This window comes from Anabrus simplex, chromosome 6, assembly GCF_040414725.1.
Source record: "Anabrus simplex isolate iqAnaSimp1 chromosome 6, ASM4041472v1, whole genome shotgun sequence".
NCBI classification, from domain to species: Eukaryota; Metazoa; Arthropoda; class Insecta; order Orthoptera; family Tettigoniidae; genus Anabrus; species Anabrus simplex.
Genome location: NC_090270.1, coordinates 346498477 through 346522296, shown reverse-complemented (window position 1 = coordinate 346522296; position 23820 = coordinate 346498477). Strand labels below are relative to the sequence as shown.

At 41.7% G+C, this 23820-nt stretch overlaps 1 protein-coding gene across 2 annotated transcripts in view; it reads right to left on the bottom strand.

Moving 5' to 3' along the window:
- The window catches only part of LOC136875811 (cytochrome P450 6k1), a 57445-nt gene extending 53881 nt beyond the window's left edge, over positions 1–3564 (bottom strand). For both annotated transcript variants that reach the window (XM_067149422.2, XM_067149423.2), the window contains exon 1: positions 3283–3564. In XM_067149422.2, coding sequence (XP_067005523.2) covers positions 3283–3557 — 275 coding nt within the window. In that variant the 5' untranslated portion in view covers positions 3558–3564. The remainder of the gene's footprint in view (positions 1–3282) is intronic.
- Positions 3565–23820: the final 20256 nt, after the last annotated feature.

The following is a 23820-nucleotide window of genomic DNA, read 5'->3' as shown; positions in this document are numbered from 1 at the left end:
GATTGGACAAACTTGGCAGGAATTCATTATGATTCAGAAATAAACCTCAAATATCATCAGATGTGAGAAACGCAAATAAAATCACAGAAGATTGGCAGAAATTGAACTGGAATTCACGAAAAACGAACACACGAAACTTTTAAAGAACTTTCAGAGAAGAAATATCAAAACACCAAGCAGCTAGCCTTTGTTTCAAACGTCCGGATGGAACCCTAGAAACAAATAACCAGGAAAATTGCAAACTGTTAGCAAACAATTTTCAAAACTTGTAAACTGTGAATCTCCTTGAAAAACCCACACCAAATCCAGACTCAGAACCACCTACATCAGAAGAAATCAAGCAAATTATCAGTGAAGTGAAAACTAACAATCCTCGAGGTGAGGACGGTATAATTGGCCTCGAAACTTCATGCTATTCTCAGCGATACCTGGAACACGGAAAAGATTCCTGAGACTGGAAATGTGCATTAATTCATCCACTGCATAAAACTGATATGAACAACTATAGAGGTATCACGTCTGAGAATACTTGAAAGACAAACAGATCACCTCATTGGAGAATACGAGGCAGGTTTCAGAAAGGGCAGATCATGCACAGAACTAGACAAACAGTGAGCACCTTCGTAGACTCCATAGATCGGCAGACACTTTTCAACGTGGACAGGAAAACAAGAGGACAAACAGTAAACGACACTGCTTCCAAAGTTAAAGTTGGTGATGATTATTGTTTTAAGAGGAAGTGCAACCATCCTCTATATAACAACACTAATCAGAGAGAAGGGAAGGGCCACGAACGGCGTGGAGTGCTCTAATACAGTCGGGGTCGGAAAATAACAAAAGTTAACCAAGGAAGGTCGGATAGGATAGATGAAGGTGAGGAGCCTGGCCCAAGTAAGCGGAAGAAATGGCAGGACTCAGCTATAGGCCCCGTGGTCGCCAACCCACGATCCCAAGTTAATTGCCCCTGGGGCCCCTTTAAGTAGCCTCTTACGACAGATATGGCATACTGTGGGTGTTATTCTACCGACCCGCCCACAGAGGGTTTCCAAAGTTAAATTCTTAGGAGAAATACCTGAGCCTTTTGATGTCAACATAGTGGTTCGACAAGGAGATGGACTGTCACCTCTCTTGTTCAGTCTTGTACTGGAAACAGTAGTGAGAACCGAAAAACAGAACTCACGTGCGGATGACCTGTCAATTCTTTCTAATAATAGGCAAGAAGCAATCCACCCTCTCGAAAACTTACATGAAATTGCAGCCAAAACAGGACTTCAAATACCAATGAAAACCCCAGTACAGTGAAGAAGCCTCTCGGTTTCCCAAGTAAATAAATTCAAATACCTTAGAGAAATCATTCAAACTTCTGGATTAAATCGTGAAGCAAATAAGGAGAGAAATACTAAATTACAGAAAGCATAAAAACAAAACTAAGACATTGTAATACAGCAATAAAACCTGGAGCACTGGCCCAGTCTGCACAGGAGCAAGGAAATCTCATGACATTTATTGCCATACATATAAAATCTCAGACACTATCAGGAAAAGGAGGCTGAAATTCTATGATCACATTCTCTGAATGGGCAATGATAGACTGACCTCACACTGAAAGTCAAGAACAAGCGGCTAAATGGAACAGAATCAGATCTTCGGGAAATCATCCACCAGGAAACCGAAGAACCGATCTGATTTCAGAACACTGATTGTTTCGCGGAGCCAACAGCTAGAACGAACAAAACCTGGACAGAAGAACATAAGGACAATTTCAGTGATAGGATGAAGAGATTTTGGGAATGAGTAAAGCAAAATGATCAGCTTAATAAGTTCAAGCTTGCTCCTCAGTTGGGCAGAACGATCGGGTAACGAAAATCAGATAACATCGAAAAACGCGAAACAATACCTAAGTTGTCACATGTATCTGCCTGGGCGCTAATTCAAACTGCACACAGAACGTAATAGCATATAATAACTTACTACGAATGCAGGATCAACAACATTCATTGCCAAACAAGGAACGCCACTCAGCGTGTTACAACATCACGGACATAACTCCCTATTTTATAACCGTTCTGTTATTGTGCAATACAATGTATTTAAATTCGGTCGAGGAGGCCTAAACTTCCTTAATTCTAGCCTATGTCCAAAACTGAAATTCCTGCCACTACTTAAAATGCTACTTACATAATTCACCTTCTTCGTCTTCTTAAATTAATACCGTAACACTTACGGTAGTTTTCAACCAGTCAGATAAACACTAAGCACACGAATGAAGAGACTCGATGGTCACACAGCATCTGAAATTATCAGCCCTTGTGGATGACCATGACCATGATTTTCGTAAAGGGAAAAGTGGTTTCTTTTATTATTAATAGAAATATACTTTTAGGAGGCTGTTTAATTAATGTCATTTTAATTGATTAAACTATTATTTAATCATATGTTTTATTAATAAAAATATACACTTAGATAGGTTTTTAGTTAATATATTCTTAGTGCTTACAATCGCTTGAGGGCATTTTGGAACAGTGTGTGGGTTTTGGTTACTTTTAGATGATTTTGATTATCAATTAGGGAGAGAGGTCTACGTGTATAACTAGAGGCATCATGGCGGATGTGTCTGATGAAATGTTCATCCCTGCGACTTGTGTTTTACGTTGAACTGCAGGTTCCTTGGCTATGGTCACGATATCAACAGCCACGTAGAATTACAAACTCAATTGGTTAGGAAAGCGATGGTAATAATAATAATAATAATACTAATAATAATAATAATAATAATAATAATAATAATAATAATAATAATAATAATAATAATAATAATAATAATAATAATCGTATGGCCTCAGCTACCGTTTGCAGACATTTCGATTTGACGCCATCTGGCTGTCTGCTCGTCAATTTCGACGTTCCGGTTTACTCTGTCTGCCATCTAGCGGACCTAGAATAAACCGGATCTCTCTTGGGCGACTATGGCTGAGATTTAATTAATTTTGTCGGGTAAATACCAAATGCATCACGAGAGATCTTTTACATGCCGACATCGTACGACATGGAGTGTCGAATGGACTTTTTTTCCGCCCTTCAAAAATCCGACCACCTCTGCCGGGTTTGAACCCGCTATCTTGGGATCCGGAGGCCGACACTCTACCAGGGATGCACAGAGGCAGCACGAATGAAGATACTAACACTAGAAATGCCAAAGTAAACCTTACCATACCAGCCAGACGAAATCGCTCTATTGGACGCCTGACTAAGAGACGTACAGTGAAGTAGAAGTGTACGTACTTGTCAAATATGAAGCAGCCTATGAAGGGCTCTCCTTCGCCCTGGTTGTAGATGTCTGCAAACAACTGCCCCGGCGACACTCGAACATGCAGCAGTGGGCTGAGGTTGCCAATGACCGGCGCAGGCTCCAGGTAGCGGACTCCTCGTTTGCGCCAGTAGCCGTTGTTACGAGTGAAGTAGAAGTGGAGGAAAACACTCAGGCAGAGCAGCAGTGGCAGCCAGTTCCACAGGAGATAGAGGAGCAGCAGCGCCACGCACAGCGCCTTCCGCTTCATTGTCAACCTGCAACACAAGTGTGTTAGGAGTGAGGTAGAAGTACTCAGGCAGAGCAGCAGTGGCAGCCAGTTCCACAGGAGATAGAGGAGCAGCAGGGCCTTCCGCTTCATTGTCAACCTGCAACACAAGTGTGTTAGGAGTGAAGTAGAAGTAGAGGAACACACTCAGGCAGAGCAGCAGTGGCAGCCAGTTCCACAGGAGATAGAGCAGCAGCGCCACGCACAGCGCCTTCCGCTTCATTGTCAACCTGCAACACAAGTGTGTTAGGAGTGAAGTAGAAGTAGAGGAACACACTCAGGCAGAGCAGCAGTGGCAGCCAGTTCCACAGGAGATAGAGGAGCAGCAGCGCCACGCACAGCGCCTTCCGCTTCATTGTCAACCTGCAACACAAGTGTGTTAGGAGTGAAGTAGAAGTAGAGGAACACACTCAGGCAGAGCAGCAGTGGCAGCCAGTTCCACAGGAGATAGAGGAGCAGCAGCGCCTTCCGCTTCATCGTCAACCTGCAACACAAGTGTGTTAGGAGTGAAGTAGAAGTAGAGGAACACACTCAGGCAGAGCAGCAGTGGCAGCCAGTTCCACAGGAGATAGACGAGCAGCAGCGCCAAGCACAGCGCCTTCCGCTTCATCGTCAACCTGCAACACAAGTGTCTACAATAGATAACACAAGAACGCATATGAATGAATGAATGAATGAATGAATGAATGAATGAATGAATGAATGAATGAATGAATGAATGAATGAATGAATGAATGAATGAATGAATCAATCAATCAATCAATCAATCAATCAATCAATTAATCAATCGATCAATCACTACTGATCTGCATTTAGGGCAGTCACTCAGGTGGCAGATTCCCTATTTGTTGTTTTCCTAGCCTTTTCTCAAATGATTGCAAAGAAATTCGAAATTTATTGAACATCTCCCTTGGTAAGTTGTTCCAATCCCTAACTCCCCTTCATACAAATGAATATTTGCCCCAATTTGCCCTCTTGAATTCCAACTTTGTCTTCATATTGTGATCTTTCCTACTTATAAAACTACCACTCAAACTTGTTCGTCTACTAATGTCATTCCACGCCATTTCTCCGTTGACAGCTCGGAACATACCACTTAGTCGACAGCTCGTCTTCTTTCTTTCTTCTTGGTGACGGTCCCATACACTGAAATGTTTGTGTTTCAAGGTTGGCTAACCTAAAAGTCCTTCAATTGTTTATTTAATATTTTGTTGTTTGCATCACTGTTGTTTACCTTTTTCGCCTATCAAAATCCGCCTTCTCAGAAGCTTTTCCATCAGTTAGAAAATACATGACATCATTGTTCTGGAATCGTCTACCAGCCCCCTCTTGGATCGCTGAGTGTGAGATGTGAGAGGTCAGGACTGTCAGGCGGCTTTTGCAAGGTAAACACGTGAACTCTCTGTGTGTGAAGATGCAAGCGCTCCTCTTTAGAATGAAACTGTTAGCTCTTCCGGCTTTCTCCAATTTTACTGTAGGGTTTTCTATTTCACTTAAATCAAAGGTAGGTTTATCTAGGCAGTCTTCGGATTTTAAAATTACTCCCAAATGAGAGTTTGAAAAAATGCAAGGATTTACAAGTATTTACCATCATTCCCCTTCTTCTCCTTCCTCTTTTTCGGTGACAAACTTTTTAATCCTTCTAAATTTATCGACCCCCCCGTTTGGCCTTTGATATTTTCTTCCCTGAGTCACCTTATAGCATGGCTTAGCCTCTATGTTATCGGGTATTATGCACAGATAGGTGTTTACGATTTTAATTTAAACTTGGAGTGCTTCGTTTTCAGCCTCTATTCCCATTTTGTTTTCGACCTTAAGAGTGTAATCTTTCTTTCTTTCTTTCTCTCTCTTTTTTGCCGTGTAGTTTGGGCCTTATGCCTCCGATTACTTAGGGATCGAATATTTTGAGGGTAGCTAAGTTAGTATTTACTGTTTCGAGTGTCTGTGGTGTCAGACTACTATCATTTATGTATTTTACTGTCTCAAAAATGGACGTTTGTAAAATTAATTGTGAGTAGAGCTCCAGTGTTCGAGACCCGTATGTTGCAAAGTCATAATAGAAGCTACGGCATCTTTCTGAGTTGTGTATTGAACCCATGACCTTTGTACCCTAAGAATTTTAAGTATGAAAATTATTACGGGAGGCCCCATGTCAATTGTAATAGGAAGCTCAAAATTTTATATATCACGGGAGTGACACGTGGCAAGGAGGTAGCTACTTTCCGTCCCACGCTTTGAGATGTGATGTCATCCGCATGTGTCGGCAGTGGAAGGATACAGAAGAAAGTTTATGTTGAATAAATATAAATAAAAGAAAGAATTAGTGGTGAATGCAATATAATGAGGGTCCTGTATTTATCTATAAGACAATTGGTCTTCAGTAAGACGGATTTGAGACTGTTAAGCCATTTCTGAGGATTATTTCAGACGGACGCACGTGTCTAGCTTACCCACGCTAAGTCGACAAAAAATTAGTGCCTATCAAATGAGGTCATTTAACCAGTTAATTTAATAAGTATAAAATTTAAATGTTCAGGAACACTACCGCTAGCAACGTACCAAGTATGTAGTTACATCCAAAAATCTTTTAAATATAGTTCATTTAAGTCGAAAAAAGTTACGCAAATTTTCTTGGCGGCAAAGGGAAAATGCCTGGAGAGAGGGGGTAATGTCTATAAATATAGAAGGGACGCCATGTTGAAACCCCTGAATTTTGTACCGTGAGGCTGAAGACAGAGGGTTGAACTGTTCTAAAATCGATCGACAAAGTAGACTAAGTCCAACCAACAGATTTTAGCCGACGTGGCTGGGGTCTTGACTCCATGTGGAGATAGTTTTTCTTTGAGCAGAAGTAATTGTATAAAAACGACGGTCAAGATACCGAAGAAGTATTTATAAATTTGTGTGTGGTAAGGAATGTAAATCGTGTGCGGGTAATAAATACTATCAGTCGTGTGCGATCAACAAAAACGACAAGTGATGAGCATTGTTAATGCTTTCTTTCCAGGAAACAGAAATAATAAAAATGCTATGTAAAGCCAAAAATGTAAAAACTGGCTAAATAAATGACAGAGGGCCGCCGGTGAGCCCCAGAGATGAACGCTGACGTGACATAAGGTAGGTGACATGCCATCTTACCGCCTACAATATCTTGTTTCATGATGTCAAACTTATATGTATTTGAAGTGGGTATTTATGACGCAGTTGATCACCCATATGTTTCTTTGTGAATGTCAGAATATGACGAAAAGGACATCAATTATTTTCTGCTTAGATAAATTTTTAAAGTATTATGAGTGCCGTGAAATGTTGTAAAAAGTTATTAATGAGAGTTTCGAAGTGATATCACATCGAAAGTACATCTTCATTTCCGTGTGTTTATTGCCTATATTTTGTTATGTCAAAAAAAATGTTTATTCGACGTAAAATTTTCAGTTGGAATTTTGATGGAATTGGTGCAAAAGGGATCCGTGGTTACCCATTTTCAATCGGATGGAATCGCTGTACGTAGTGTTGAGTAATGCAGATCGGTGAATTTGTCACGAAGTATTCTATGTCCGTTTAAGCCGTGTATGAGTGACAATAATAACAGTAAATTTTGTCAGTCATTTTGTGAAAATCCAGTTTTAAATATGCGAGATCATTTTATGCGAAGTTTTTCACTATTAAAGTATTGTGCGTAATTAGGCGTCGTGGATTCTAATAATAATAATAATAATAATAATAATAATAATAATAATAATAATATTACCGGGCGAGTTGGCCGTGCGCGTAGAGGCGCGCGGCTGTGAGCTTGCATCCAGGAGATAGTAGGTTCGAGTCCCACTATCGGCAGCCCTGAAGATGGTTTTCCGTGGTTTCCCATTTTCACACCAGGCCAATGCTGGGGCTGTACCTTAATTAAGGCCACGGCCGCTTCCTTCCAACTCCTAGGCCTTTCCTATCCCATCGTCGCCATAAGACCTATCTGTGTCGGTGCGACGTAAAGCCACTAGCAAAAAAATAATGATATTTGTTTTACGTCCCACTAACTACTTTTTAAGGTCTTCGGAGACGCGGAGGTGCCGGAATTTAGTCCCACGAGAGTTCTTTTACGTGCCAGTAAATCTACCGACACGGGGCTGTCGTATTTGAGCACCTTCAAATACCACCGGACTGAGCCAGGATCGAACCTGCCAAGTTGGGGTTAGAAGGTCAGCGCCTTAACCGTCTGAGCCACTCAGCCCGGCTCGTGGATTCTAGTAAGAATTTTTATTCCAGTTCTTTTGTCAGTGAGAGTCGTTGAGTTTGAGAACAGAGGTTAGATTTGTCGTGTGAGTTGAGATAGGATTTGTGAATCAGGTGATTGGAAGCCAGTAGATGATGGGAGACTTTGTGGGAGCCCGAGGAAGATTTTATATGTTTGGGAAGGAAAGTAGAGTACGAGAATCCACGCCGGTATTAATTTGCGACGTGTACAATAATTGTGGGACATTTAAAATAAATCTATGTGCATATTTGTTTGGTCAGAATATCGTATTTTGTTCTATTTTGCGAAGTCACATGTATGACGATGGCATGTGTTTCAATCTTTCGAATGAGATCAAAGTCCGCGGACTGACGTTTCAGTTCTTGTTCGCATGCCCTGGCCCAAAATTCATCGATGGCGATTATACGTGACAAGAATTGATCGCCGTCCTGTTGCCAACGTGCAAGGTGGTCGGAGCATATTGCATAGCGCACCCACCTTTGAACTTCCGTCAGTGCATGCGGTACCCACCGCGATGCGATTTTGCGCAGCTGCAGCTCATTACGCAATATCCTGTGGACGGTGCGTTTCTCGATGCCACTTGCCCTCTCTAACTCCAGCAGCGTCCATCGTCTGTCTTCATCCAGGAGCTGCTCGATGACGGCACGTGCCACGTCGGTCCGCACACTGACAGGTGGTCCCGAACGTTGCTCATCACTGGTTGACACACGTCCTTGCTGAAACTTTCCCACCCACCGTGCTACTGTACGGTATATTAGGGCATTATTCCCAAGGGCTTCCGCTAATTCACTGTGACATTCCATCGCATTTCTCCCTCTGAGAACGGCTATTTTGATGTAAGCACGCTGTTCAACACGGGTTACTTCCATCTCGCACGACACTCACCAACTGACTGATTTCACAGCCCTCGCTGCGCTACTACCAGCTATCACAGAGCCATCTGTTCTGCATACACACAATGCCTGCAGAACTTTCACACGACATATATATGTTTGTGATCCGTTCACATATCTACAAGAAAAAATAGTTGCCATGACTTTTGCCCCAATCCTCGAAAGCAGGAAAGGTCACAATATGAAGATAAAGTTGCAATTTAAGAGGACATAATGGGGCAAATACTAATTTGCAGGAAGGGGAGATAGTGATTGAAATAATTTACCAGGGGAGATGTTCAATAAATTTCCAATTTCTTTGAAATCATTTAAGAATAGGCTAGGAAAACAAGAGATAGGGAATCTGTCACGTGGGCAACTGCCCTAGATGCAGATCAGTAGCGATTGATTGAAGTGGTTTTCTGTGAAGAAACTCTGAAGACGGTTGACGGAACTTATTTTCTCCTCGCTGAAGATGGAGAAGAAAATGGAATTATAGTTTTTAGTGTTGACAAGAGTAAAGAGTGTTTGAAATGGTTTTAAAAATTATTATACATTGATGGTAACTTTATTTATTTATTTATTTATTTATTTATTTATTTATTTATTTATTTATTTATTTATTTATTTATTTATTTATTTATTGTTCAACAGGCACTTCTGCCCACTTACAGAACATTCCCATTTCTTATTTCTAATTTTATAAATAATTTACAATAAAAACTAAAATATAAACCTAATATTATACTTATGAAGTATGGATAGTGGTAAGTGTGCGTTTCAAATTATTATCTTAATTCCTCCTAAAATATACATTATTAATCTAAATTAATCTAAAGACTAAATTATTCACGGTACACAATAATGCTACTCTATTTACTTTATGTCTTCTCTCTGTGCGAGTTTTCTTCTGACTGACCTTAACAAGACACTCTCCTCGTGAAATATGTCCACGTTTGTCATTTTATTAATTAACTGACATATTCTGTTTAATGGTGAATTCATATGGTGATTTGTGTTTGACCTTTTAACAAAGAAAATTAAATTATTTCTATTGCTTCCAAACGGTGCATATAAATTTATTTGGTGGAGTAACTCTCGGTTAGCTGTTTTACCTTTGAGAATTCTATGTAGGTATTTTACACAGGTGTTCAAATAAACAGTTTACACAGATATACAGCATTCATGCAGGTTTTAGGAGTAAACTAGCGTAAACCGCGTTGCTTTTGTCTTATTTCTCAAGCTACATTCCATTGTTTCAGTTTCCGTCAAGCTGTGGAATCCAGAAACGGTGAACTTCAATTGTGTAATGGTGGTCATGGCTGCGATTCGAGAAGGATTAACTTCAGAATACGTAAATGGATACCTTTTCACATGAAAAAAATGTCTTTGGTGCCAAGAGCAAGAAACAGGACTCTCGACTGAGTACCGCCCGCACATCCGCAGGTGTGGTGCCCTGGGAGTGGAAAATGGCTGGGTAGAGATTCACTCTGTTCAGAATTGTTTGGATGACCCGGACTTTCCAATATGAAACTGTCAGCAAAGCGTCACCACATTCCGTCCATTTGAACACACTCTTAGACAGGCCAAGGACATGGTGAGGGACTGAGGAGGTGAGCTTCGAAAGTTCGTCATGTGTGGCGAACGGCTTGACAGAGTAATGAATCGCTATGAGGTGCTCCTCTCATATTCACATGAAACATCGCACGACAAACTTGCTCCTTGCTTGGATAAAAACCACCGAAAATAATCAAAAGCATAAAATAAGAAAAACGAAAAACGAGGAGAGTTTAAGTACAACTGATTTTAAACATCCGCAGATTAATATAAACATTTTGCCAGTCCAAAGCCTGGAGAAAGTATGATGGGATTTATGTTGTTATAGTATCCGTATTTATTACCAGGATTAATTGAAAATAATACTTGGTATACATAAGTATTTGGCTAAATTTGACCCTAAGAAGAGACAGAATGACATCTTAATACACCCAAGACTGGTGCAGTTGGTTTTTGAGGGAAGTGCAGGCGGTAAGACCAAGGTACGGATATGACAAGCAGATTAGAGCAGAAGAAGGATGCAGCAGTTACGTAGGAATGAAGAGGTTAGCATACGATAGGGTGGCATGGATCGCTTTATCAAACGAGTCTATGGACTAATGACTCAAACAACAACATACAGAAGTAAATTATAATTCTGCAAAAGCTAATTTTATAAGTAGATATTCGTTTCTTAGCGCCACATCTAGATGTTTTATCGTTATTTCTTAATCGATATGGGCTTTCCAAATCAGCAACAGTGTTGCCATGCAAAATTTAGAGGTACGAGTCGTTATCGCGAGAAAAGAAGATAACATTGGTGATGCGAACAAAAACCAAAGTGTTTCACTAACACTGAACTAAATATGACAGTATTTCTGTCCGCCTCCCCGACCTGGGCAACTGCTCTCACCATCCCCCTGTAATTACTAACTTGATATTCTGTAAGCACACATTTAAGACGTAAGTACGGCCGCAATTCACCCGGAATACTTCCCACTCTTTCAAATATTTCTTTTTTCTTGTTTCTATTTGCTGTACGTCGCACCGACGCAGATAGGTCTCAAGACGATAATGGGATAGGAAAGTTCTAAGAGTGGGAAGGAAGCGGCCGTGGCCTTAATTAAGGTACAGCCCCAGCATTTGCCTGGTGTGAAAATGAGAAACCACGGAAAACAACCTTCAGGGCTGCCGACAGCGGGATTCGAACCCACTATCTCCCCCTAAATATTTAAAAGTCATTAGCTGAAGGTAGACACACAGTCAAGTTGTGTATAATGTCCGGTATTCGGGCGACATATCGCTGAGATTTTAATTAACTTTGCTATGTAAACGCCAAATGTGTCACCAGAGATCTTCCGCATGCCGACAGCGAACGACATGGAGCGTCTAAGAGACTGGATTTATTTACTCTTAAAAAATCTGGCTGCCTCCAACTCGCAAACATGGTATCCACTGATCCGCAGAGGGTACAGCCTGATGAGAAAATGGGAAAGCACAGAAACCCATCATCAGGGCTCCTCAGGGGTAAACGCGAACTGCACTGCGTAGTCAACTCGCTCGCTATCAGAGTGTACTTTCTATAACATACAGCTTTGTGATACAGTGACATTATTTACAGCGAAGGGAGTCGTTTACGAACGGTTTGATAAGACGTATCAGCACCAGAGGCTTGCAGGAGGCCAGAACTTAGGTCACTTCCTCCTTTGATAATGTGTGGAAGAACCACTTTACAAGAAAATGGCCACGGTCACTCACTCCACCTGCTGGTGTGATAAACACTTTGGTGAAGGGGCATCCAGATAACTAGTACCGGTATCTAGCAAAGCAACAATGAGGCGGAATACGATGTCTAGCGTGTGTGTGTGTGTGTGTGTGTGTGTGTGTGTGTGTGTGTGTGTGTGTGTGTGTGTGTGTGTGTGTGTGTTGAGGGCGAGTACATGAGAGTCCCAGGGCGAAAACTATGCCGCTTTACTCATCTGTTTCCGAGAAATGCCGATGAGTCGGAAAAATCTCTGGTTTTGCACTGGCGGGGGAAAAGCGATCTGACTGAGAAGCGGTATCCACCTCCCGTCAGAGAAGAAACCCCGCCCCTCCCCCCTCTTCGATGAGACATGAAGTATAATTTTGAGTCGGAGAGCTATTTAGGGAGTAGGGGAAAGCTTCCCTCCTTAATAAATGGCCCCCTTCAGGGGTTAAATTTTGAGTTAGTTCAGTGAGAGAATCATATTAAATTTGGAAAAGGCCCAAAATACAATTTCTATTCCCTGTTAAAACAGGTCGTAAGTCAGCCAAGATCCGCGATGCTCGTAACGTGTGTTCGGCTTCTTGGTTCTTACGACCCGTTTTAAGAGTAGAATGCCAGGGTCGGTTGAATGGCTTAGGAGGATTCTAGTTTTGGTCATCTTTACTACACAGTTAAAAAAAATAGGGGAACATGTTTTGTAACGTCTGGTATGTGAACGTTAATTTGGTTGATGGGGTTTAAATGGTCGTACAGCATACCTTGACCGTAGCTACTCAGGGTATGTCACATCGAAGATATACTCCATCTGTAGACGCAGCCATGCATTGAACTGTCAGCTGACCCCTCAAAACAAAGTGAATAGCGGTGCGTCCGAGTGGCGCTGTGAGGTACACATACTACTGCGGTCATTTGAGCATGTACGTAAACCAGCACATCACATGAGACATCTCAATGAGGTTCAAGTCACAAGGGCCGTCACTTTGATCTAGGAAAGATGGAATTTTCGTCGTGTTGCTGTGGATCTCAATGTCTCTCCGTCAGTTATTCACCGCTTGTGGAATCGCTACAATGAGACAGGCCAGTTCACAAGGAGGGTTGGACAAGGTCGTGGATGCATGGCAATCCCACAGGATGACCGATATCTGACCACCTGTGCGTTGCGGCGTCGTTCAGCAACTGCAACAAGAACTCAGGAGGGTCACTGGAGTCACGATGTCTGGCTAGGACCCAGACGTCCTGTTCGCTCGTACCCACGTCAGCTTGGAGACCTGTGTTGTTTACAGACGAATCCAGATTTCCCCTGGCACAGTGTGATGGACGTCAACGTGTATGGAGACGCCGTGGTGAGCAGTACATGCCAAATGTTGTCCAGGAATTTGACCGATTCGGACAAGGTTTTGTGATGGTGTGGGGTGGAATCAGTATTGTTGGCCATACGGATCTTGCCGTCGTCCGTGGTAATCTTACCGCTGCGAGGTACTTCGAACAGATACTGCTACAGCATGTGTTGGTTGCTGCATACGGTGTTGGTCCTGAATTCGTACTTATGCACGACTCATGTAGCGCGCATCACCAGAGTTGTCTTGCGACAACTGGACATTCAAGAGATGGAATGGCCAGCAGTGAGTCCCGACCTTAATCCCATCAAGAATGTGTGGGATAGCTTGACAGAATTGTACGTTGCCGTTCTGTTCAACCACTGACTCTCCAAGACCTCGAACAGGCTCTCATTGAAGAATGGGACCTGATACAGCAACGTGACCTCCGTCGACTTATACGGAGCATGCCACGTAGGTGCCAGGCTGTGGTAAATGCTCGAGGAGGACATACACCATACTGAAGTTCTCCAACTGTGGTAAACATCCATCCTGGAGGACTGTTATCACTTTGTTTTCGTCCCTATTTGGACATTTCCGTTTGTGTTCTGAAAATGAACGCGAATCCATCGATGTTCTTTCGTATACTTCAACGGTAAAAAATAAAGTTTTAGTAGGTAATATACCTGGGTGTGAGGTATTGTTTTGTGGAGCATGGCATACGTTCAAAAACATGTTCCCCTAATTTTTTTAATTGTGTGTTTTATTAATCTGTGATCTAACAGTCAGAATACGAAGTTCGGTTCGTGTGGTGCTTTTGGTGCCTTGTTTTGGAGAACTTGTAATTTAGAAAGTGGAGTTTTAGCAAAACGGCCCCAGGCCTCACAGCTACACAGCAGGATGGGTATGATAGATGCCAGGTAAATATTTCTCTTCATGCTTGTAGATATATATTTATCTCCCAGCAGAGTTCCCAAAGCTTTCATCCGTGCCGTGGCACGCTGTAAGATTTATTCTAACATGAGTTAGGTTTCTTGCCAGCAGTGCGTAAACATCACGCCCAAAGCTAGAAGACAAGTGAAAACACTCGTTGAATGGGAGCGAATTGTTGCATTCCATAAAGAAGGTCATTCCAACGACAAATTGGCAAGAAGACAGGAATACCACGATCATCAGTAGACGGAGTTATTCACAGGTTATAAATCACATCGACTATGATAAACAGGACGCCCTAGGGCACTCACACGGCGTGAAGAGAGACGCAGCTTACGCACCGTGCCTCGAAATCCTGCGCTGTGAGCAGAAGTAGAATGTTGAAAAGGGACAGACATCAGCGCAGATGGCGTAAGACGAGCGTTAAAGAGAGCTGGGTAAGTCAGGCAAACAGCGGAAGAGTTTGGCGTTTAGCAAGCCACTTACATTCTTGTATCGAGTGTTTGATATGTCCGCAAAGCATCGTGTGTGGAGAAAGAAGAACGAGGAAATAAACAGTAAAAGCGTTCAGCATACAGTTAAATGTGCGGTGGGTGGATCCATCGTGGTACGTGGTTAACATCGCTCTCACACATTGAAGGTTCTCGGTTGGGATTGGGAAGGTAGCGGCCGTGGCCTTAATTATGGTACATCCCCAGCATTTGCCCCGTGTGAAAATGGGAAACTACGGAAAATCATCTTCAGGGCTGCCGACGATGGGATATTTCCCGAATGCAAGCTCAGAGCTGCGGACGGCCAACTCACTCGACGGTTGCACCATGATATAGCGGTCTTCGTCGGAGGCTGCAGCAATGAATAGGATGGAGTATTTCGACATTTTAAAGCAGCATCTGAATCGCAGTGCTGAATATTTAAACCCCACAGAGCGGAACTAACACAGGAACTGAAACAAAGAGTAAAAAGTAAGGAAAGCATTTCTTGAATAGTGGCAGATGAAGAGGCTTCAAGCTGTCATTGCTGGTGAAAGAAATTTGACTGGATACTGAAAAGTTATTTGTTCTTTGAGTCAAGTGCGTGTGAAGTGCAAGTTGGCGATTACTTTTGCTACACTAATTATCAGAAGCCACTATTTGTAAACATGTTGTGTTATTATTTGATTGTTATACACTGTATTACAAACTATTCACTTCATGTCCGTATCGATTTGACAATCTAAGAATCAAAGAAATATTTAGCCACCTAATCGATACACTCGATACATTCCTCGTATTAACCTTGATAACTTCTGATGGGTAATTACATTTTTTGTCTATTGGGGGAGGATTGGAGGGGCGGGGAAGAGTTCTTAACTTGTCCTTAACTAAAATATTGTTAAAAATTGTTTCTTCCAATTAGAAGATAAAAGCGTCTTTTTTATCTTCTGTTCGGAAGCGTATTTGAAAAAACTCTGGTTAACTCTTTAGCAACTAATTACTTGAGATGCAATTAAAGTATAACTAAAACTTATTCTTAACTAAAATGCTTTTACCTGTTTTCTGACGGTTGCATATCGTGTTACAAGCTATTCAATTATCTGGTTTATCATCTAAGCACGTCCCGACATTGAACTGGAAGAACATTCTAGGACTGCGCCTTTGGCAATAAAATAACAAGTTAAGCAGCTTTTCCACATGCTTTCGAGCACAAACATGAATAGGTATTAAAAAAGAAGATTTTAACTCCTCAACTGGAAGCTAACACGTGTTTTTGTTAGCTTCTACATATAAACTTTTTCAAGGACATCCTGTATATATAGAGATAAAATGTTCATAGTGTTGAAGTAAACACTGACAATTGACAAGTTGCAGATCTAAGAAGTGTTACAGACATTCTGAAAGCCTTAGAGTTACCAACATTTACCCACATTTGGTTGATTTCTTCAGTAAATCTGCAGTCCCTAACTTTCTGCAAACAGTGTGTGCTTTCCCTTCCACAGTAACTGCATATTATTATTATTATTATTATTATTATTATTATTATTATTATTATTATTATTATTATTATTATTATTATTATTATTATTATTATTATTATTATTATTATTATTATTATTATTATATTATTTATTTTCACTAATTGTAGGTACAATTTATGGATGGTGAATGGAGAAAGGGCATAGCCCCACGAAAGTGCCTCCATCACCACTTAACATTACTAAAATCACTATATTCAAATATACAATTACATTCTACATAGTGTGCTTATATACAGTTACCGTATTTACAAGGCATATTTACATAATACTCACAAGACCTGTTCAACATTCAAGTAATTCTCTCTCTCTCTCTCTCTCTCTCTAGAATTCCCATTTATACTATAGCTAGGCCGACTCACTCATACTGAAAATTCACACAGTAGAAAAATTATATTATGTACGGAAGGTTTCATTATATATACATCCTTTTTACCTCTTTACAACATTTCTCTGGAGGTAGTTCTTTCATCTGTGGTGGGAGTTCATTCCACAGCCGAGCAGAACGATTAAAGAAGCCACTTTGATATGATACTGTTCTTGCAAATGGAGGGAAAAGGGACACACCTCGACCTCTTTGAGTGGAGGGATAGTTCATCTGTAAGCGGTTGAAAGGGTTTATATGAATGTTACCTGCGAGGGATTTTCTCAGGAAAGCAATATCTATTTGTTTACAGAGGGATGTTATGGAGGGCAGTGACCTGGCTGTATTTAAATGACCGTGTTGAGTAATTAGTCGTTCTGCTCGGCGTTGAACTCTCTCTAGTTCTCCACTGTAGTAGGGTGCCAGGAAGGAAGCCCGTACAACAGTACTGGCCGTACTAATGACAAATAGGCTGTCTGAACGGCTTTCTTCCTGGCTCCCAGTAGGGATCTGCGGATGAATCCCAGGACTCTGTATGCTTTGCACCGTATTTCCTCTACATGCTTGTTCCATTTTAAATTGCTGCAAATGTGAATGCCAAGCAATTTTATTGAGGTGCAGGGCATCGAGATTTTACCACATAGTGAAATTTGGTGTTGTAACTGTTATCTTGCTCTAGTTAAGCGCATATATTTACATTTCTGTACATTTATAGACATTCTCTTTATTTGGCACCACAGAGCCACACTAACCAGATCTGACTGTAGCTTATTTAGGTCGTTCTCATTGCGAATGGCTCTGTAAATGATGGTGTCATCAGCGTACTGTCCCATACAAGACGATACACAACCTCGCAGATCGTGTACAGAAGCGGTCCTATCACACTACCTTGAATCACGTCCGAGGTGACTGACCCCGCTGAACACAATGCTCTGCGTCCGACCTACCAGGAATGATGCCTGCAGGTTGCCTTGAATGCCATACTTGTTAAGTTTTAACAACAGTCGTTGATGAGGTACCTGATCAAAGGCCTTATTCCAGTCGAGAGTTACACAGTCCAGTTGGGATATATTAGACTGGCCCAGGGAATGTTGCCACTCGTCAATTATTGTAGTTAGAAGTATAGTAGTCCAACTCGTTGGCTGAACGGTCAGCGTACTGGCCTTCGGTTCAGAGGGTCCCGGGTTCGATTCGCGGCCGGGTCTGGGATTTTAACCTTAATTGGTTAATTCCTACGGCACGGGGGCTGGGTGTATGTGTTGTCTTCATCATCATTTCATCCTCATCACGACGCGCAGGTCGCCTACGGGAGTTACATAGAAAGATCTGCACCTGGCGAGCCGAACCCGTCCTGGGATATCCCGGCACTAAGAGCCATACGACATTTCATTTTTCAAAGTGTAGTACAGGATTTCCCAGGGAGCAATCCATGTTGGTTGTTATTCAACAGGTTTCTCTCATTCAGAAAATCCAGCACATGTTTAACAATTAGGCGTTCCATGCATTTACATAAACCAGATGTAATAGAGACTGGGCGATAGTTGTCTACATTTTCCCTGTCACCGTCTTTCAATACTGGAACGACATAGGAGAGTTTTTCAAACTGAAAAACTTGTGGAGAGGTGAGCGAAAAAAAAATTAGAGGTGAAATGAGTTGCTCAACATGAGAAGCAATTTCTCAACGCCACGCTGTACGAGATCCAGCTCTAACATCCCCGACTCCAAAGAATTTTACAAGTTAACGCCGATATTTTAAAAGGAATGTCAAATATACTGCAGCATTTGCTTGGGCGTCGTGCTTTGAACCCCTCTGCTTCATAAGAACGTGCATTGAAATGGAAAAATCCGCGAGAAAAATACACTGTGAAATACAGACTTTTAATAGAACAGAAATACTAACGATTGAGCAGAGTAGAACTCTGAGTTCTTTCGTGTTATATTTTTAACGTCGCGCTAGTATAACGAAGGTTTTCGGGGATGGAGGGATGGGAAAGGGCTACGGTCGACCCCACCGCCTCCCGAATACAAACTCACAGCTACGCATCTTAAAGCGCTCGCTCCATTTATATTCAATAGAACTGAAATCCATTAAGTTAATGAACACGTGATTAAACTTTGGAAAAGCTAGTCCATTAAAAATAACAGAAAAATGAAATAAACGTTGTAACAGAAACTTGACCCCAGTTCCCCTGAGGGTGGGGGCGGCATCCCCTGCCTGTCGTAAGAGGCGACTAAAAGGGCCCCAGGGGCTAACTTTGGAGCGTGGGTTGGCGACCACGGGGCTCTCAGCTGAGACCTGGCATTGCTTTAGTGGCCCTTGTCTTTCTTTAGCCGATATCTTCATTTTTCGAACTGTCGGATCCCTTCCATAGAGAATAGTTGCCTAGTTGTACTTCCTCTTGAAACAATAATCACCACCATCACCACTTGACCCGAGTAATATCAAAGGGGGTTTACTTTACACTCCTTCTTCTCTATAATTTTAGTTTAAATATGTAAATGGGCCGCCTCTGTGGTGTAATGGTTAGTGTGATTAGCTGCCATTCCCGGAGGCTTGGGTTCGATTCCCGGCTCTGCCACGAAATTTGAAAAGTGCTACGAGGGCTGGAACGGGGTCCACTCAGCCTCGGGAGGTCAACAGAGTAGAGGTGGGTTCGATTGCCACCTCATCCATCCTGGAAGTGGTTTTCCGTGGTTTCCCACTCTCCTCGAGGCAAATGCCGGGATGGTACCTAACTTAAGGCCACGGCCACTTCGTTCCCTCTTCCTTGTCTATCCCTTCCAATCTTCCCATCCCCCCAGAAGGCCCCTGTTCAGTATACCAGGTGAGGCCGCCTGGGCAAGGTACTGGTTATTCTCCCCAGTTGTATCCCCCACCCAAAGTCTCACGCACCAGGACACTGCTCTTGAGACGGTAGAGGTGGAATCCCTCGCCGAGTCCGAGGTAAAAACCAACCCTGGAGGGAAAACAGATTAAGAAAGGAAGAAATATGTAAATGACCTTTAACAATAATCAAAATATTATACATTGTTTGTTACGAATTCGTGCTCATTCTGATATTTCCATTGAAAGTGTTCCTAAAAACGTCAATATGTTGAGGTGGTCCCAACATGGCAAGTTCGATCCTCGCTCAGTCCGGTGGTATTTCAAGGTGCTGAAATACGTCAGTCTCGTTTCGATAGATTTACTGACACGTAAAAGAAGTCCTGCAAGACTAAATTCTGGCACCTCGGCGGCTTCAAAAACCGTAGTTAGTGGGACGTAAAGCCAATAACATCATTATTATTGTGATTATCAAAGTAGCCCCCACTCCCGACACAAACACACATTTCCTTGGTAATTCATGAGATTAAATAATATGTCTGGATTTCTGGCTATCTTCTGATTTCTGTGAGAGTTAAATTACTGTAAATGATAGTCCCACACTAAACATATTGTAACGGTTACGAAATATTCTCCCGTTAGTAGTACAAGCTACTTGAAATACTTTGGCATTGCTAGATTTAGCCTTCTTGGTTGGTGTTCAAATTTCTTTTTCACAATATGTTCTGCTGCAGATAAACAATAAATTAAATGAGGAAGACAAATTTGCATAAATTACTGGAAAGGAAGAAAAATGTACATATTTTATGTGGCAAAATGCCTTAAAACCACGTAATTCCAATTTCAAATTGTAACAATTGAGCCTACACCCGCGTTGACCGCTCCCCTCCGATTGTGGACGGCCGGTGTCCATGAGCCTTGTATGGAGACAAACTGGTTAAGGTTCATAAAAATACAGGTTTAATGCTTTTCACAATCATATAAAACAAGGATGTCCTATGTCCCGGCCTTGCTGAGTAGCTCAGACGGAAGAGCGCTGGTCTTTTGACCCCAGCCTGGCAGGTTCGATCCTGCCTCAGTCCGGTGCTATTTGAAGTTGTTCAAATAAGTCAGCCTCGTCTCTGTAAATTTAATGGCGCGTTAAAGAACTCCTCACCGACAAAATTCTGGCACCACGGCGGCTCCGAAAACCGTAAAAGTAGGCCTAGTTAGTGGGATGTGTGAGCATGGCGGTACAAGAACTGGGTGGTCCGACTTGTAAACTGCGCAGAGCTGTGGATGCGAGCAGTCTGATATAGAATTTTACTCACCTGCAACTTCCGATCACTACTGTCAGTACGAGTACTTCACACACAAGAGATGACCTTACCGGCTATTTTCATTTGAATGGTTCAGATGGGGCAATGAATGATAATAATGTGCCTACCTCAGAGTGAGTTTCATTTCCAGCTTGTCACAGAGCCAACACAACAATTTCAAGTGTGACCTGGCTTATAAAACACCAGTACAATGTGACGGCATGACCAGCAATATAGTTTATATGCTATACATTGTATTGTTCGCCCCACGGCTCCGTTATCGACTGTGATACGGCACCGTACTGGAGTTGAAGATTACTTAAATGCGTGCGTTATGCTAAACTGAACCGAGTGACATTTAAAACGATCCTAGTTTAGTTTTATTTGTCGTATGGCGAACAACAGCTAATACTTATACAAGAAATATCTACAGAAATATTTCACAAATAAAGATATGTGGAATCCTGTTGGGAGAAGTAGACTTTACCGAGAGTTACGCTCTTGCTTCTCAAATTTCAATGCTTTAGACATTTAGATCTTTTACATAACAAATTATTAGGCTAGTTATTCTAAAAATTGTTGTTCGGAAACTAGAAGACAATACAAAGTCTCAAATAGTGGGTCTTCCTAAATTCAATCAATCAATCAATCAATCAATCAATCAATCAATCAATCAATCAATCAATCAATCAATCAATCAATCAATCAATCAATCAATCAATCACTACTGATCTGAATTTAGGGCAGTCTCCCAGGTGGCAGATTCCCTATCTGTTGTTTACCTAGCCTTTTATTAAAAGGTTGCAAAAAAAAAAAAAAAAGGAAATTTATTGAACGCTTGGTAAGTTATTCCAATCCCTAATTCTCTTCCTATTGTACCGGGCGGTACACCTCCACGCCGCTAATTTAAAATGTGCGCCAATTGAAACTCCTCTGCTGGAGGAAGTCTGAACTTTATTGACGGCATTAATTTTCAAATTTCTCAGAAGATGTCACTACGTGGAAAATTTGGAGTTTTTGAACTGTGTCATTTTCGACGTATTTTTGTTTTGCTTGCAGAAAGAAGTGTGAACTTTCTCTTCCAGAGGACACTACTGAAGATCAACAATAGTGCACCCTAGTGCGGAGTGAAAGAACTGGTTTTTTTTTTTTTGGAGAAATTTTTATTTCAAAAGTTTGTTTCTTGTTAAATTTCTTTTTGTTATTGTTTAAGTTGGCTGTATACCCCTCTCTTTCCCCTTGTTTTGTATTTAGCCAATCCCGAATTTCTTTTATTAATTTCTGACCAATCGGATGTATCTTCCCCCAACTTGAATATGTTGCTGTATCCTACCCAATAAAGTTTTGGTGGGAGGGTGTTCTCATTCCCCTAACGCCTCGAACTTTCCGCGAGAGGATATAAACTGCTGATTTTAGGGTCTCCGGGCCACTTCTGTTCCATCTTTCAGTGTGTAAAGTACATAGCAGGGGGCGGGAAGCGCCTCTTTCTTCGGCGACAGTCAACAACCAGGTAATGGCCGACTAATTACTTCTTTTCTTGCTTGCTCAGCTGTTTAACTCTCGGGGCGGGTCCGAAGTTTTTCCATTATGTAACCTTCCTTAAAATGTAAAGAATCTTGTATCTATTCTATCTTTTAAACTGCATATTGGGATAGAGAGTGCTTAACCCTCTCGAGCTCCCACTCATATTGTTTTGAGGTGAACTTATATTTTTCTCAACCTATTCTTCTTCGACTTAATGTAAATTGTTTCCTACTTAAGTCACCTCTTTAGTATGGGATTAGCCCTTGTATTAACGGCCTAGTGCCAAGTAGGTTTTAAACAAAGCGTATTAGGAGCGCAAGTTCGCCTCCTCTCAAATTGTTATTTTAGAGGTGAAGTAATTAATCTTTTCTCACTTAATAGACCTCAGTAGGTTGGGTATTTTACCCCTGTGTCTATGTCCAGAGAGGACAACTTGAAGGTGGAGTTTGGTGTGGCCTTTGAGAGGATTAAAGTTGAGAGCGAGTGACTCTTTCTTGAAAATTAAGTGTTGTATGCCTCGAGGAGGCTTTTTTGTGTAATTTGGAGCAAGTGCTCTGGAACAGGAACGGGGTTTTCGGCCCCTCTGGTAAAATTTATTTTGGAGTAAAGTCGGGCTAATTGCTCAAGAATTGTGAATTTGGGGCTCGAAGCCCAAATCCTGTAAATCCGGTAATTGGAACTGTTGTTGCCTTGCTACTCTGTACCTGCCGTAATTGTTATTTCTTAATTTTGAAAAGAAAATATAACCTTGTTAAATTTTAAATTAATTTTACTTTCGTAGCTTGAGACCTGTTCACCACCCCGCACCTTCTTTCACCTCTACCTACCACCAAAACACGGTAACAAGTGGTAGCAGAGCGTGGTTGAATGGGTCTCATTTTAGCCCCTTTTGACGGCTAAACATTGTTTTGATCCGAACTCTAACCATTTTCTCAGTTGCTGGAATTTTTTGAGTTTTTCAAAATTGTTCTGTCATTATGCCCGGCCCTCGCGATGTTCTCCATCTTAACTACTTGCGCAAGGAGGAGTTGATCTATGAATTGACTATTAGAAATGTGCAATCTGGAGGCACGGTTGCGGTAGACACAAACAAGCTTAGAGAGTCCCTTGATTTGCCCATTTCCATCCCCACCTTGGGAGAGAAAGAAATTGACGACTCTCTTTCCACGATCGTCGAGAATATTACTGGGCTAGCCTCTGTAGTTAGTTTTTTTGATGAAAATGATCCTTCTCCTAATCAAATTAAGCGTGTGCAAGCCAGGCTATTTCATTTTTCAAATAGAGTTAACGATCTGTTGTCTCTAAAGTTGAATGACGTTCAGAAGAAGGAAGCTAGTACGCTACTTGAAAATATTTCTGAGTTATCTAGCAAGGTCACTCAATTGTTAACTGGGGAAATTCCTCCCAAAATTGATCAACCCACCACGATGAATGCAGGTTCCGAGGAAAAGCCTCCTAAGGGAGAAGTTAATAGGATAACCGTTGCTGCTCAAACTATCTCTGCCCCATTGGACAACGAGTCTGGACGCCGTGCATCGTTGAATAATATACGTTCGGAATTAACTTCCTTG